This window comes from Cnephaeus nilssonii, assembly GCF_951640355.1.
Source record: "Cnephaeus nilssonii genome assembly, chromosome: 10".
Lineage (NCBI taxonomy): Eukaryota > Metazoa > Chordata > Mammalia > Chiroptera > Vespertilionidae > Cnephaeus > Cnephaeus nilssonii.
In genome coordinates, this window is record NC_137081.1 from 61,873,826 (window position 1) to 61,890,852 (window position 17,027).

The window sequence follows — 17,027 nt, forward strand, 5'->3', positions numbered from 1 at the left end:
CAAGCAAACAGAAGAAAACTTTCCTTCTGAAACCCCTTTTTAATCCCATAAAATAATTCCCTTAATAATGGCATACTTAATTTTTTACATTATTACTCTATCAATTTTTTCTTTAACAGAATCAGCAAATCCAATTTTCTCAAAATTTTACAACTTAAGCCTCACTATTTGAAGAAAGGGAAATCATGGAACTTTTCTTTTTGGCTCATTTTAATCACATAATAACATTTAAGATACTTGCATTAAGAATATCCATATTAGCAACCTGATATGCTGGTGAACCTAATACTTTCTGAGGAAGTCCTTTAATTGTAATTTCCATGAGAACCTAAGAAAGACAAAGATTTTATTATAAGTGATCCATATAGTACTTTATATAGTAAAGATCTACAATAGTATTAACTCTATTTTTAATTGAACAATGTTATGATACTTTCATTAAATATATTGTGATTATAATGTTGCACTAGTTTAAAAAGTTCAAATGCAGAAATATAAAAACTAAAATGACAAAGTCCTTCTTTATTTCCAGGGATAACTAATATGAGTTTAGAGTTTATTTTTCTAGACCACCTAAATTTCCATATATGTAAGTATACCAAGAAACATCTTCTACGTGTGGCTGTCATACTCTTTTATACCATTATACAAGTGATATTTTACTAAGATACTATGACCTTCATCTGACTTTGTGGAGTTTTCACATCAATATACGTAGACACACGTCTAACTGCTATATGAACATACATAATTTATGCAAACATTTTTTCTATTAATGGCTCTTTAGGCTATTTCTAGCTTTTTATATTACAAAAAATAATTCTTCAATGAATTATGTACTCACTAGTACCAGAAGCAAGTATGTATTTCTAAGAATTCCTAACTAAAAGCTGAATCTAAGACATGCCTCTCAAATGTGAGAACCTAGCAAACTGTTGACCCAAAATATCACTATATTGACATTAACATGAACTATATAACAAAAGTGACATAACAAAAAGGAAAACTGTTGTTAATGAAAATATGGTTCACATATACTCATTTGAAGCAGATACTAATGATAATAATAAATAGCATTTGTTAACTCATTTACTTTGTTCCTAGAGTATTGTACACATATCAACCCATTCTGTGAGAACACTGCATTCTTTCTTAACAGAGACAAGAAAAATAGGTCAATTGCCCTACTTCATTCAGCTAGTAAATAGGCTGAGATTCAGCCAAGCCAGCTCCAGAGCCCTTGCTATTAACCATTATGCTCGACTGCCATACTAGGTATTGTCACAACACATACAGGAAACAGGCTCAGATTTTATGTAAGGGTATTGTTTGCTCCATCTACAGCTTATTTGGGGAGATTCACTACTATAAAAAGTATATCTAATTAGTTTTTTTCCTACTCTCCTATATACAAGAGAAGTTTACTATCAATGTCATTATGTTGATTAAAGAGATTTCATTTAATGCGCTGGCCAGTGTGACTCAGTTGGTTGGAGCATCGTCCCATACATTGAAAGGTGGCGAGTTCGAATCCCAGTAAGGGCTCGAACCAGAGTTTCGGTTTCGATCTCCCAGGCCTATGTGGGAGGCAACCAATTGATATTTCTCTCTCACATTGATGTTTTCTCTCTCTGTTCGTGCGTGTCTCTCTCCCTCTCCCTAAAATCAATGAAAAACATATGCTTGGGTGAGGACTTAAAAAAAAAAAAGGTTCATTTAAAACGCAAAAGATCCATAATAAGATTACATTTTCTTAAGTGCACAAGTAACAAGTAGTGGAGCTTTGCAATCTTTTTTTAAAAAAATATATATTTTATTGATTTTTTACAGAAAGGGAGAGGAATAGAGCTAGAAACATCAATGAGAGAGAAACACTGATCAGCTGCCTCCTGCACACCCCCACTAGGGATGTGCTCACAACCAAGGTACATGCCCTTGACTGGAATCAAATCTGGGACCCTTCAGTCCGAAGGCCGAAGCTCTATCCACTGAGCCAAACCGGTTAGGGAGAGCTTAGCAATCTTGTCATAATATTAGTGTTCTTCCAAGTTTTAGTTCAAGTTTCATGTCCTTTACCTAATTTTCTCTCTGTAGCTTATCCTTCTTATCATAATGAAAGATTTTTATAGTTGACATTATAGCCATTACTTTGTTTTCAAATGACTATTAAGTCAATGGAATAGCTTTTATTACATGGCCAAACTCATGATTAATACTTGATATGTTTTCCCAAATCCTGATCTGCAATATAAAATTCAATTTCAAAGGGTGGTTTTTAAATACCAGCATATAGGTATTGTACTTACCAGTGTTTTTGATACAGGAAATACTTCCGATTTCACTATGGTTTGCAAAGATTTTAATAAGAGGGTCAAAACCTCAGAACCTGGTCTCTCTTTTTTGTTACCTATGAACAAGTAAAAGCATGAATGTACTTCTAAACAATTACTAGAGGCCCGGTACATGGATTTGTACACCAGTGGGGTCCCTCAGCTTGGCCTGCAGGGATTGGGCTGAAACTGGCACAACACCTGCCGCTACCACTCATCCCAGCCCCTCTGCGCCCGCCACAGGCTTGCCCATTGGAAGAGCCTCGTGCCACCACAGCAGCACTCGCCAGTCATGGGCCCTGCATCTGGCCCCTGTCAGTCAGCTGAGCGGTGCTTCCACTGTGGGAACACACTGACCACCGGAGGGCAGCTCCTGTGCTGAGCGTCTGCCCCCTGGTGGTCAGTGCATGTCATAGTGACCAGTCGTTGGGTCGCTTAGGCTTTTATATATATAGACTAGAGGCCCAATGCATGAAAATTCGTGCAAGAGTAGGCCTTTCTTCCCCTGGCTGCCAGCACTGGCTTCCCTCTGGCACCCGGGACCCGGGCTTCCCTCCTCCAGCTGCCCGCAGGCACCTGGGACTGGGCTGGCTTCCCTTTGCCCTGGTTTTGTCAGGAAGGACATCTGGAAGACATCCATTAAATTAGCATATTACCTTTTTTAAAAAATATATATATTTTATTGATTTTTTACAGAGAGGAAGGGAGAGGGATAGAGAGTTAGAAACACCGATGAGAAAGAAACATCGATCAGCTGCCTCCTGCACACCCCCTACTGGGGATGTGTCCGCAACCAAGGTACATGCCCTTTGATCAGAATCAAACCTGGGACCTTTCAGTCTGCAGGCCGACGCTCTATCCATTGAGCCAAACCGGTTTCAGCGCATATTACCTTTTTATTATTATAGATAGATAAGATAGATAGATTGATTTTCAGGGGTAAATATATACATTTAAGAGAGCTATGAAAATTAATTTTTTACTAAATCCAAAAAATGCTTTGTGCTCTGGCCAGTGTAGTTCAGTTGGTTGAGCGTTGTCCTATGCATCTAGGTCACCTGTTTGGTTCCGTCAGGACACATGCCCAGGTGGCGGCTGTGCAGGAACCAGCCAATCAATCTTGCTGTCTCACCCATCTTTTTCTCTCTCCCCCTCTCTTCCTTCCTCTCTCTCTAAAGTCATTGAAAACATATATATAAAGTGATTTGTTAAAAACTAAAGTCTGGAAGCTTTAGTTCAAAAAATTATTTTAAAATAAATTTAATATATAAAAGCAAAATAATTCACTGAGTGCTATAAAAATCATTTGATCAGTATTATGGTGCTTACCTGATTCAATAACTAACTTCACCAAATTAATTAGCTCTTTCCAAATAGCACTGACAACTGCATCTGTCAAAATAAAACGTAAAGTACTTTAGAACAAAGTAGGTATGACGATAATGGCACTCCTCTCATCCTTATACTAAAGAAATTAAGCAATACTTAATTTAGAATGTAATTTTCCTTCTAATATTCAACTTTATAATTAATCAGTTTATAAAAACACTATCACCTTATTTTTGTTAAAGCAAGAAATGTGGTTGGTTGGTGTTTTGTTTTTTTTTTAAGGACTGTACCATATTAACACGGGGTCATGTAACTATAGTTAATTCTTTTTTTTCCCCCTTCACCTGTATTTTCTGTATTCAATATCTTAAACTTTTGAGACAACAAAAAACAAAAATCAGATTACCTAAAAACCACTAGAAAAAATTTCCCAAGCCAATTAAATAGCAAACTATTTTATTTATGAAATTTCTTCTCTTTATTTGATAGGCTATTGAACAAAGGAGTTCAGGTGTAGATGATGGTACAATAGAGTCTGAGCATGATTCATGGCTCTACCATTTTGTGTGACTTTGCACAGGTTATTTACTTACAGAACAATGGAATTTTCTCATCTGCAAAACTGACTAACACAAAAGATTGCTGTGTGGATTAAATGAAGTATATCTTACAACATAATCTAGATCAGTGGTCAGCAAACTCATTAGTCAACAGAGCCAAATATCAACAATACAATGATAGAAATTTCTTTTGAGAGCCGAAAACCAACTTCTGCGCATGGACCACAGTTTCAATCGCACTGTCCGAGCGCGCCCGCTCCTGATATTTTGTGGAAGAGCCACACTCAAGGGGCCAAAGAGCCGCATGTGGTTCGCAAGCCGCAGTTTGCCGACCAATGATCTAGATAATAGGTGATGCTATATAACTATTAGCTATTTTATTTGCTTTTTGAACAAATAATTTTAAAAACTTCTCTTAAATAGTTACCAGAAGCATCTTTTCCAACTGCAACAAAGCTATCATGAACAGCAGTGATAAGTGTATTTGCATATTTGGAAAAAAAAGAAGAGTTGCTGATTAACGGATATTCGAGAGGCTCTAGAACAAAAAAAGAAACAACTGTGTAAAACCACTTTATGAAATAAACTTCTCAATATAAAATTTTAGGAGGTCTGACATGTTTTCTATTTAAAAAGCTAATATTATTTCATAATTACAAAATTATTTTTATTAACTGTATTTTAATTCTAAATTCCAAATTATACACAAATAATAATTATACACAAAAAATATTTACAAATAACCTCTACCTGAATTTTTTTTTTCTTTTTGTTAATCCTCACCCGAGGATAATTTTCCATTGATTTTTTTAGGGAGAGTATAAGAGAGGGAAAGACAGAGAGAAACATCGATGTGAAAGAAACACATAGATCGGTTGCCTCCTGCACAAGCCTTGACCAGGGACCAGGCCAGGGAGAAGCGTGTAACCAAGATACCCTTGACCAGAATCAAACCTGGGACCCTTCAGTCCCCAAGCCGATGCTCTATCCACTGACTCAAACCAGCTAGGGCACATCTACCTGAATTTTAACCTTTTGTACTCGGATATCGAGTGTGACTCGAGACGGTTAGCATCGGAGGCAGCTCGTATCGAGCCACACTCAACACGTAGTTTCACCGCGGGGGGGAAGGGGGACTTTTGTCTATTTTTCTAGTATCTTTTCTTGTTTTCATTAGCATGAAAGGACAAGTAAAATGTAAATGCCGTCTCAACTGATGCCAAAAAAGAAAAAATGAAAAACGGATAACGCATGTGAAATTTATTAGGAAACTAGTGCATGATCTTGGAGAATTCAGAGATGGTACACTAACTTCCAGGGGTAGATTATTATCCACTAACTTAGAGCAACGTTTAGATGGAAAGCTCCATATAATCACACCTCACCCTAACAAAAAACACAAAGATTGTGTTGTTTGTTCTAACAGAAAAATCAAAGGAGGAAGAAGAGAGACGATTTATATTTGCGAAACATGTGAATGTAAACCAGGTCTTCATGTGGGTGAATGTTTCAAAAAATATCACACCATGAAAAATTATAGAGGTTAAAATCACTCTTTGAATGTATCAATAATTTGAAATATAAAAAAATCCAAATAAATAAGTTTGTATGAAAAGAAACTCCAGTTTTTTATTCTACTGCCGCGCTTTGTAAAATCTGCGATATTTAAAAAATTAAATCCCGAGTAGAATAAAGGAATCGAGAAAAAAAGCAAGCGAGTGCAAAGGGTTAATGCTACTGGTAGACAGACTCATTTAAGCTTTTGAAAAGTCACATGTTTAAAAAAATATGAACTAAGATACTTCAAGCTCATTTCTAAAATCATTCCAGTACTAGTCAAATCACCTCCAATTAACTGTGTTCTATACTGTTTTAATAACTGAAATTATTTTTAAAGCAAATACCTAAGCTCAGTACAAGTTTGTTTTGCTTAGCAAAACTTAAAACTTCTGGACCCAACAGAAAATGAAGTAACATTTCAAGTCCTAAAAGTTGAATAGAGGGGATTGTGGCCATTACACCAAAATTCGAACTCAAGTTCATCCGGGTGGTTACCGAGGCTCCATATGGGGAAGCACCTTTAAAGAAAAAAAAAAAATTTATGTAAGCTTAAATTATCTACCCAAATGAATATATTGTTTACTTGCTTACAATGAAATGTACCTTCAAATGTAAACAGTGTGTTTCTCAAATAAGAGTTGAAAGTTTTTGTTTAAAACCCACAGAATTCCAATTAAATATTAAGTTAAGAACAAGATTATTTGTTACACACCATTTAAATGAATATAATCCTCAGGCATTAATCCATACCCTGAATTATTACTATTCAGGCATCCCTTAAACTTAAGTATAAAGTTTTGGCTCAGAACAGCTAACAGAAAGTAGTAACAGGAAATAACTGTTTTTCATGGTGTACATGCTAAGCCACATTTCTTACATCTCTTAAGATGTTGTTTTTAATAATGTCCCTTAAAATACTGGCTCTGAAACCAACACAATTATCTATAACTAGAGGCCCAGTGCATGATTTAATCATGCATGTGTAGGCTGTCTGTCTGCTGGTCGGGACCCGGTGTGGCCGGCAGCTCCAAAGTCCCTGGGCCCCTAGGGCGAGGCGGGGCAGGGGCATGGTCCTCCTGCGGCCGGAGCCCAGGCCGGGGTCTTGCCTTCGCCTCCCACCCAGGAATGCTGGGGCTGCCGCCGCCTCCTCTGCCTTTGTGGAAACCCGAGTCCTCTGCGGACACCGGGACACCACCGCGCTCCTGTGGCCCAACTGCCGCCAGACTCCTCCCCCGGGAGCCGTGCTGCCCGCCCACCCGCGCCGCCTCCAAACCTCCAAAACGCCGGCTCGCTGCCCCAGAGGCCCGTCTGTGCTGCAGCACAGCCATGGCGCAGACGCTGAGCTCGCGTCGCCGCTGGCAATGCGAGCTCAGCGTCCTGCAGGCCCAATCACCACCCCAGCCACCCCGAGTCCCGCCCCCTGTATCTCCCGCTGGCCCAATCGTGGGCGTAGCGGAGTGATGGTAATTTGCATATTACCATTTTATTAGGTATGATGATGTACCTCACATAATGTACTGGGAAAAAGTTGATCTTTTCCAACTACAACAATGCAATTATTGCAGTAAACATTAACAATCGAGAATATATAATGGTCATTGTGATGGGGGACCAAAATTATGAAGTCCTTCATTTCATGTGAATAACACTGAACAAAGCCTTCAGCCAAAGCATTTTTTTTTTTAAGATAAAAACAAGTATGACTATCTCTTACCTTTGTGTTGAGGGGTCATAGGACTTAAGCCTGGAGAAGTAGCTAGTCGAGATGAACTGCCCTGAGGTGAAGCATTAGCATCAATGCTTATTGTGCTTTGAATTAGAGGCACACAAACCTATTACGGTAATAATAAAAAAAAAGGAAATGATATTTGTAAACTGCATAATTTCCTTTTCTTTTTTTTAAAAAAAGCCTTGTATAATACAGTTGATTTTCTTTAAGAAGCAGTATAAATTCTCTTAATATGTTGAATTTTATAAGCTATTTCAATACACAGGCAAAAAACTGAAATTTGGACAAGTGAAAACTTTTAACAAACTGTATTTACCCCTAGATGCATACTATCTATAAATTTCAGTTCTAAATTCCAAATTATACACAAATAATTTTTGCAAATAACATCTACCTGAGCTTTAATGCTACTGGCAGACAGACACATTTTAAGCTTTTTTAAAACCTGCTAAAAATATATGAACTAAGACAACTTCAAACTCATTTCTAAGATCATTCCACACCAGTCAAATCTAGCCAATGAGAATAAATTACGCCAATGAATGTGGACAACTGGATAAGGTTAGCCTAATAGGACCTTACAATGGCAAAATTTCAAAAAAATTACGGTCCCAATTATGTAATACTATCAATGTCCAATTTTAATTAGTTCATCTTCCACCAAGTTTAAAAGCCTTTATATTAAATTTTATTTATTTATTTATTTTAAATACATTTTATTGATTTTTTTACAGAGGAGGGAGAAGGATAGAAACATCGATCAGCTGCCTCCTGCACACTCCCTACTGGGTATATGCCCGCAACCAAGGTACATGCCCTTGACCGGAATTGAACCTGGGACCCTTGAGTCCACAGGCCGACACTCTATCCACTGAGCCAAACCGGTTAGGGCTATATTAAATTTTAATTAAAAATTTCAAGTATATTTAAAGTTTCCCTTTCTAAGAATATACTCACTGCTTATTAGATATTTACATAGACTAGAAGACAAGGACTTACAGATCCAAAATAAAATATACTGAAAATCCAAGATAAGCAATAAAAAAGATAAAAGCTATTGCACCTGTCCTGTTTTATACTTAACCAAAAAAAAATTTCAGGCCCTGGGCAGGTAGCTCAGTTGGTTAGAGCATCGTCCCCTTACAACAAAGGTTGTGCATTCTCTCCCCAGTCAAAGCACATATAAGAATCAACCAATGAATGCATAAAATAAGTGGAACAACAAATCAATGTTTGTCTGTCTCTCTCTCTCTCTCTCAAATCAATAAAAAATTTTTAGAAAAAATTCAGAAACCAAGGATGGGATTAAATGCAAAAACAAAGAGGTACAGATAAGATTAAGCCTGGGTCTAAATGTCCAGAGGATATCAATAGCTAAAGAAATTTGTAAAATCATTTCAACAATATTGAAAACCTATGATGGGATTTAAAAGATTAGTTAATCACTATGTAGCCTGAAAAGAGAAACAAAAATAAGAATTAATCCAATTTTGTTATCTACCCAATATAGCATTTGATTTCTATTTTAGTAATATTGAATCTACTCTCAGTTATATTCTAAGTCCTCTGAAATTCCTTTTTAAAAATATTCATGTCTCTAAAAAAATAGGTATTTGAGTGTTTGCTAATTAAAAGGGCTTATCCTTTAAGGGAAATGAACTCAAGTCGGTCAAGAAAAAAGATCTTCTATATATTGTGGTCTGCTAACACAGCAAAAGTAACACTGAAAGATTAAAGAACACATTAATAAAGAACACACAAAATATTATAATCAATACTTAGAACATTACCTGTTCAAAATTAGCAGGAAGATGAGGTCCAAGTCTCATTAGTAAATACCACCAGACTTCTAGTTTTGTTAGAGCTAGAGCTTCTGTTCGCACATGGATGGAACTCAAAGGCTGCATTAACAACTTTAGTCTTTTCGCACTACATAGTATTTCTTAAAAGAAAATGAAATAAGCAACCAGGTAAAAACATTTAAGAGCAAAAGATTACATTTTAAGAATGAATATGCAATAGTCCTCTTTTTTTGTTTTTACCATATCAAGGGAATAAATTCTTTAAAAAATTTTTTACTCAACAGGTGTGTTCCTGTTTCACCCAAAATTTTCCCCTGACAAATTCCAGTACACCTAGACAACAATAGTTAGGAAGGCAATGACAAAAAAAGGAGTATTATTTATTAAATACTGTGAGGGCCAGGGATGATTTTGCAATCAAGCGACATTTGTCAATGTCTAAATTATTTTTGGCTGTTACAACTTGAGAAGCAAGGGTATGGAGAACACTACTGGCATCTAGTGAGGTGCATTCAGAAAAGCTGCTAAACTTCCTACAATACAGAGCAGTCCTCCACAACAAACTGTCTAGCCCCATATTCCAAAACGTTGAGAAACTGTCCAAGCTGCATTGTATTCTTGTCATCTCCACTTTACAGGTTAAAAAATAGAAGCTTACTGCCTGGCTGGTGTGGCACAGTGGTTGAACATTGACCCATGAACCAGATCACAGTTCAATTCTCGGTCAGGGCACATGCCAGGGTTTGGGGCTCAATCCCCAGTAGGGGATGTGCAGGAGGCAGATGACTGATGACTATCTCTCATCACCGATGTTTCTATCTCTCTCTCCTCTCTCTCTAAAACCAATAAAAACATATTTTTAAAAGTAGAGGCATTTTTTACATTCTGTCAAAAATAGATATATTTAAATTTTGCTAGTAATTTATTTTATCAAGCATTATAACCGTTGTTGCCATTAGATTTTGGAAACCTACATCTACATTAATAATAATTACATATTAAAATTCAGCATAAAAATGAAATTCTTTAAGCAAAATATTTACATTAGAAGTGTAGTGTGTGAGTATGACTGGGAATACATAAAAAGACAGTCTGCGCTAAAGTAACTTATCAAAAAGACTTAAAAAGGACTTTGAAGTAAGAAAATAAGTCAGATTACTGTGAGAACAAATCCTCTACTTATGAGGAGCTCCAAAAAAAAAAATACCCTGTAGCAGAGATTGCCAATTGCGTTATAATAATCCATTTTCTTTTAGTTACAAGACCTGTGTTCATTTGTAAGTGATGGCTGCCTAATTTTGACTTCTTTATCTAGTCTCCTGTTTAGCCATTCTACCCAATGATACTTAAGTGGTGATGAATGTGGATTTCTAGAATGCTCAATTCGGATAACCAGCTCAGCCGAGAAGTTCATTTCTGCTCTCTGCCTTCCCTTTTTCCTATAGTCTGCAATTAAGGCATACTGAAGATGACAGAAAAGAAAGTCAAGCACCTGATTCGTTGACTGCCTAGACCCATAATACAAGTCATAGACTCTCTAGCTCTAACTTAGTTCATCTTCTTTAAACCCCTCCTATTTTATGCTGTAACATTCAACCATTTATAATTCCAACAGATTTGGTCGTGAATATTATCTCATGCTAATAGTTCATAAGCAACAAAAAAAAGAAAGTGACATTTCTAATTAAAAATGGTGCCTGGCAATGCACTTTTACCAACATTTTCAATAAAAGTAATGATAGTTAATGCAAATAATCCTATCTAATAAAGAGTAATATGCAAATTGACCATCACTCCAACACACAAGATGGCCATCCCCACGTGGTCAAAGATGGCTGCTCCCATGTGGACACAAGATGGCCGCCACAAGATAGCCAGCAGGGGAGGGCAGTTGGGAGGGACCAGGCCTGCAAAGGAGGGCAGTTGTGGGCGATTGGGCCAGCGGGGGGGGGGGGGGTGGGGGGGGGGGAAGAGGGGACAGGGGGGCAGTTGGGAGGGACCAGGGCTGCAGGGGAGGGCAGTTAGGGGTGACCATGACAGTAGAGGAGGGAAGTTGGGGGCAACTGGGCCTACAGGGAAGGGCACTTGCGGGGGGACCAGGCCTGCAGGGGAGAGCAGTTGGGGGTGACCAGGCCGCCAGGAGAGGGCAGTTGGGGGGACCAGGCCTGCAGGGGAGAGAAGATGGGGTGACCAGGCCTGCAGAGGAAGGCAGTTGGGGGAACCAGGCCTGCAGGAGAGGGCAGTTGTGGGGGACCAGGCCTACACGGGAGGGCAGTTGGAGGTGACCAGGCCTGCAGGGGAGGGGAGTTGGGGCGACCAGATTGGCAGGGGAAGGCAGTTAGGGGCAATCGTGCCGGCAAGGGAGCAGTTAGGCGTCTATCAGGCTGGCAGGGGAGTGGTTAGGGGGTGATCAGGCTGGCAGGCAGAAGCGGTTAGGGGCAATCAGGCAGGCAGGCAGGCAAGTGGTTGGGAGCCAGCAGTCCTGGATTGTGAGAGGGATGTCCGACTGCCCGTTTAGGCCCAATCCCACCAGGATTGAACATCCCTCGCAGGGTCCCAGGTTGGAGAGGGTGCAGACTGGGCTTAGGGACACCCCCCCCCCGTGCACAAATTTTGTGCACCGGGCCTCTAGTCACTTTATAAAACACATTAGAAGAGAAAGGAATTAATGGTCTTTGGTAGAAAAAAATATATATAGGATGAAATCCACATTACTTAGTAGATCTGGCAATATACAGTATTTATTATACTGAATATTAATTACCCAGTAAGTAGGTACTAATACTGACCCACCTTTGGACTAAACATTCTTTCTCATCTATATCTACATATCTATCTATATCTATATATGTACCTATATCTCTGTCTATCTATCTCAAACACCTATCTACCTAGCCATCCATCTATATCAAACACCTTCACTAGGATAAAAGGATGTTAAGTTTAAGGTAAATCAAAAGGAAACACTTACATCCTATATAATAAAAGCCTAATATGCAAAAGTGACCGAACAGCGGAACAACCAGTCGGTAGGGGGTGGGGTCAGCGAGCGGGCGGCACCAGACCAGCCAAGGTGGGTGCCAGCGGGCAGAGGGAGGGGACAGCAATCAGGAAGCAATGGGGGGGAGGGGGGCGCGCCACACCAGCTGCTCATAGGCCGGCGCTGTCCCCCAATCGCTCCCCACCCCCTGGTTGCCAGCCGCAGAGAGAGGCTACCAGCGGCGGGGCCGGAGCTGCCCCTGGTGGTCAGTGCGCTCCCATAGGATGTCCGTCAGTGGGACATCCCCAAGGGCTCCTAGACTACAAGAGGGTACAGGCCGAGCTGAGGGATCTCCCCCTGCCCCCGAGTGCACGAATTTTTGTGCACCAGGCCTCTAGTATATTAATATTAATCTACTATTAGGTACAGTTCTAAACAGTTCTAAATGTCCTAAAAGATAAAAAAAAAGTTCATCAGTTGCCCTTGCCGGTTTGGCTTGGTGGATAGTGTTGGCCTGCAGACTGGAGGGTCCCGGGTTTGATTCTGGTCAGGGGCACATGCCCAGGTTGCAGGCTCGATCCCCAGTGTGGGGCGTGCAGGAGGCAGGCAATCTATGATTCTCTCTCACCATTGATGTTTCTCTCTCTCTCCCTCTTCCTTCCTCTCTGAAATCAATAAAAATATATATATATTTTAAAATTTAGTCAGTGATATGTTTATTCCATAACAATCACAATTGTTTCCTATCATCTATTGTGACCTTTGATAAATTACATAATCACCCCAAAATAGTAAAAATACTTAGTACCTCAGGTCTATTGTGACCATAAATAAGATAGGTGGTAATATACTAATGTACTGAGAGTGCCACAAATGGTATTTGATAGTTTTTGAACATAAATATTCAAAATTTTAAAACATTACTTACCTGGATTTAACGCAAAATTATCTATTAAACTCTTCCAAGCAATAAAAGCTATTTTTTTAATTATGGGTGCTCCACTACGAAATCCCAGTTCCTCCAGCTGTAATAGAGAATTAATGAAACTCCCACTTCGATGTAAGGTCTAAAAAAGAAAAATCATTAAAAAGTTATTGACTTACTGAAACAATACATAAGGCACTAGTATGATTCACTAATCTAATTCATTCTGTTTCAGTTATATAAAAGTCTTAGGAATTAACATTTTTAAAGTACCAAATTCTGTATGCACATTCAAATTTCAAGATCACAAAATATAAAACTTCATGAAGCAGATAATATATAACACAAAACATTTCTAAAACATTACAGAAAATTAGGAAGGTGAGATAACCAATTTTACTAACATAATACCAAAAAGTGAGTACATGAAAAAATATATATATAATCTATATTAAAGAATAAATAAGAAATGTTAAACCCTGAAAAATAACAAAACACCTTTTCAAATACAGTAAATAAAACAGGTATGAAAAATGGTTAAGGGAAAAATGGATAAAGGACAAATAAACATGCACCCTAAAAAAATACATAAAAAGGTAAAATATCTATATATATAATGGCCTAAGCGACCATCTGACCGTTAGCTATGATGCACACTGACCACCAGGGGACAGACGCTAAACACAGGAGCTGCTGAGCAACAGCAACTTTGTAAAGTGCTCTCTCACATTCTGGGACCCCTCAGGGAATGTCAGACTGCCAGTTTCGACCCGATCCCCACAGGCCAGGCTGAGGGACCCCACCTGACCAAAGGGACCCCACTCACTCCACAGATGCCCTTTGAGCCCCGGTGCCACCCCAGGTTTGGCCGGCCAGGGAGGGACCAAGGGAGGTTGGCTCCAAGGCATGTCTGGCCCATCTCACCCAGTCCCGCCCCACCTTCTAATTAATTTCCTTTCAATCTGCACGAGTCCGTGCACTGGGCCTCTAGTTAATTCATAAGTGGCTATAAACCACATATAACCTAAACAGAATATAATAACAGAAAAAAAACTGGCTTAGAAAAATCACAAGCAATTCACAGAAAAGCTCCTAGAACTAATGAAATTAATTCAACAAGGTCTCAGAGTACAAGATCAACACCTGAAAATCAGTTCTATTTCTACAACTCAGCAATAATTTGAAGAGGAAGCTAGGAAAGCAATTACATTTACAATAGCACTTAAAAGATTAAATACTCATCAGGAATAAATCTAATCAAGAAAGCCAGAGTTATACACTAAAAGCTACAAATCATTGCAGAAATTTAGAGACTTAAATAAGTAGAAAACCATCCCACATTCATAGGTAGAAACATTTGCTATCATTAAAATATCAATACTACCCAAAGCAATCTACAGATTCAACTCAATCTCTATCAAAATTCCAACAGCCTTTTTCACAGAAAAAACAAAAAACCAATCCTCAAATTCAATATGGAATTGCAAAGAGTCTCAAATAGCCAATTCTAAAAAATAAAGCTGAAGGACTCCTACTTCCAAGACTTCTAAACTTATTACAAAACTATAGTAATTAAAACTTATGATAATGACATAAGAATTATCTATACTAATAAAAGAGTAAGCCAAAACAAGCCCACGCCCAAACACATCATAATTAAAATGCCAAAAATTAAAGATAAAAATAATCTTTTAATATGTTTTTATTGATTTTTTTAGAGAGGAAAGGAAAGGGGGAGAGAAATAGAAACATCGTTCGGCTGCCTCCTGCCTCCACTACTGGGGACTAAGCTCCATAACCTAGGAATGTGTCCTGACCAGAAATCATACCAGCAACTTCTTGGTGCATGGGATGACGCTCAACCAATCAACTGAGCAACACTGGCCAGGCCAAAGAGAAAATCTGAAAGGTTGCGAGAGAAAAGCAATTTGTTACTTATAAAGGAGCTCCCATAAGGCCGACACCTGATTTCTCATCAGAAAACTCTACAAACCAGAAGGGAATGGCATGAAGTACTCAAGGTAAGAAAAAGCAAGGATCTGAAACCAAGATTACTATATCCAGCAAGACTATCATTCAAAATAGATGGTGAAATACTATCATTCAAAATAGACGGTGAAATAAAGAGCTTCCCAGGCAAAAAAAAAGGCTAGAAGAGTTTATCACCACCAAACTAGCACTGCAAGAAATGCTAAAGGGACTGCTGGGATGAGAAGAAATAGAGAGAGCACTGTCCCATGAACCAAGAGGTCACCAGTTAAGATTCCCAGTCAGGACACATGCCCGAGTTTCAGACTCAATCCCCAGTAGAGTATGTGCAAGAGACAGACAATAGACATTTCTCTCTTATTGATGATTCTATCTCTCTCTAAAATACCAATAAAATGAAAAAACCGAAAACAGAAATTGCAGCTGATTCCTCTTCTGGGCTTGAAAACTTAAAAAAAAAAAAAAAGAAAGAAAATGAATATTAAGATGCATAAAAAGAGAAATACCAAACAAAAGAATGATGATGACTCCACAGGAAACAGTAACTGCCATTCTGCTGGTTGCTGGTTACAAATCCCAAGGTTATCTTGAATATTTTCAAATAAAAACAGAGAAAGAGGGAAGACCCTCTGCCCAAGGTTCATACTCACGGAAAAACAGAAACATTATTTGAACAGGAAATAGAAAGGAAAATGCATGAAAGAAGTTGAATATTTAATTCTGCTGTTCAAAATGGCTTTATCTAAAAACCACCTAAATACTATAGGAAAAATTCCCTAAGTTATTGGATTTATGTTTCAATAAGGACCATGTAATTCATAACTGAAAGACAACTTTTGTTTGTCAATACATAGAGTACTGAAAATCCCTCATCCCCACTATATACAATTTAAGGTATCACAACCAATACTATATCATAGAGGTAAATACGGGCAAGTTGGGCCTGTGACACAAAGAAGCAAAATTATTTGGGGCAAATATGCCTAGATTACTAACTATCCTGAAAAGGATGGATGGCTGCATAAAGGAAGTCTTACTGGCTTGACAGCTGTTTCACACAAGAAATTCCTTATAATTATTGAAGACTACAAACCAGCCAGGAAAACCAATATTACTATGTGTCTGAATACTACCCAATAGTCTTACATATCCACAATCATCAAAAGGACTATTTATCATATTGTAAAAAACATTAAAATGGACCAGTTTTACAAAAAACAAAACATTTCTGGAATTGCTATATCAAAAAGCGGGAAAATAACAAGTTCTGACAAGGATGTAGAGAAATTTGAACCCTCGAGCATTACTGGTAGGAATGTACAATGGTGCAGCCACTGTAGAGTTTGGAGGTTACTCTTAAAGTTAAACACAGAACTACCACATTAATTCCACTTTTATCCAAAATAACTGAAAGCAGAGAATCCAACAGTTATCTGTACACCAACATTCACAATCACCCAAAGGTGTAAGAAAACAAACCAATATTCATCAACAAATGAATAAACAAAATGAGGTATATACACACCAAGTATTATTCAGCTTTAAGAAGTAATGGAATTTTAATATGTGGTACAATATGGCTTGACCTTGAAAAAATTATTCTGTAAAATAATACACAGTAGGGCAAACAGCGTATACTGAACTTATATTGAGTGCAAATCCATAGAGACACAACGTAGAAGGTACCAGGGGGTGGAAGGAAAGGATCAGATGGAACAATTGCTTAACATTTAGAGAGTCTGTTGGGGATACCTAACAAGTTTTGGGTATAAATAGTGGTGATTTTTCACACAACCTCTGAATGTATTTAATGCCACTAAACT

General features: G+C 38.2%; 1 protein-coding gene across 2 annotated transcripts in view; it reads right to left on the bottom strand.

Annotated features, from left to right (window-relative positions):
- The window catches only part of RIF1 (replication timing regulatory factor 1), a 64,669-nt gene that overhangs the window by 33,705 nt on the left and 13,937 nt on the right, over window positions 1–17,027 (bottom strand). For both annotated transcript variants that reach the window (XM_079782223.1, XM_079782222.1), the window contains exons 9-16: window positions 13,219–13,357; window positions 9,299–9,450; window positions 7,494–7,611; window positions 6,124–6,297; window positions 4,647–4,757; window positions 3,660–3,722; window positions 2,307–2,407; window positions 242–328 (exon numbers count right to left, since the gene is read on the bottom strand). In XM_079782223.1, coding sequence (XP_079638349.1) covers window positions 242–328; window positions 2,307–2,407; window positions 3,660–3,722; window positions 4,647–4,757; window positions 6,124–6,297; window positions 7,494–7,611; window positions 9,299–9,450; window positions 13,219–13,357 — 945 coding nt within the window. The remainder of the gene's footprint in view (window positions 1–241; window positions 329–2,306; window positions 2,408–3,659; window positions 3,723–4,646; window positions 4,758–6,123; window positions 6,298–7,493; window positions 7,612–9,298; window positions 9,451–13,218; window positions 13,358–17,027) is intronic.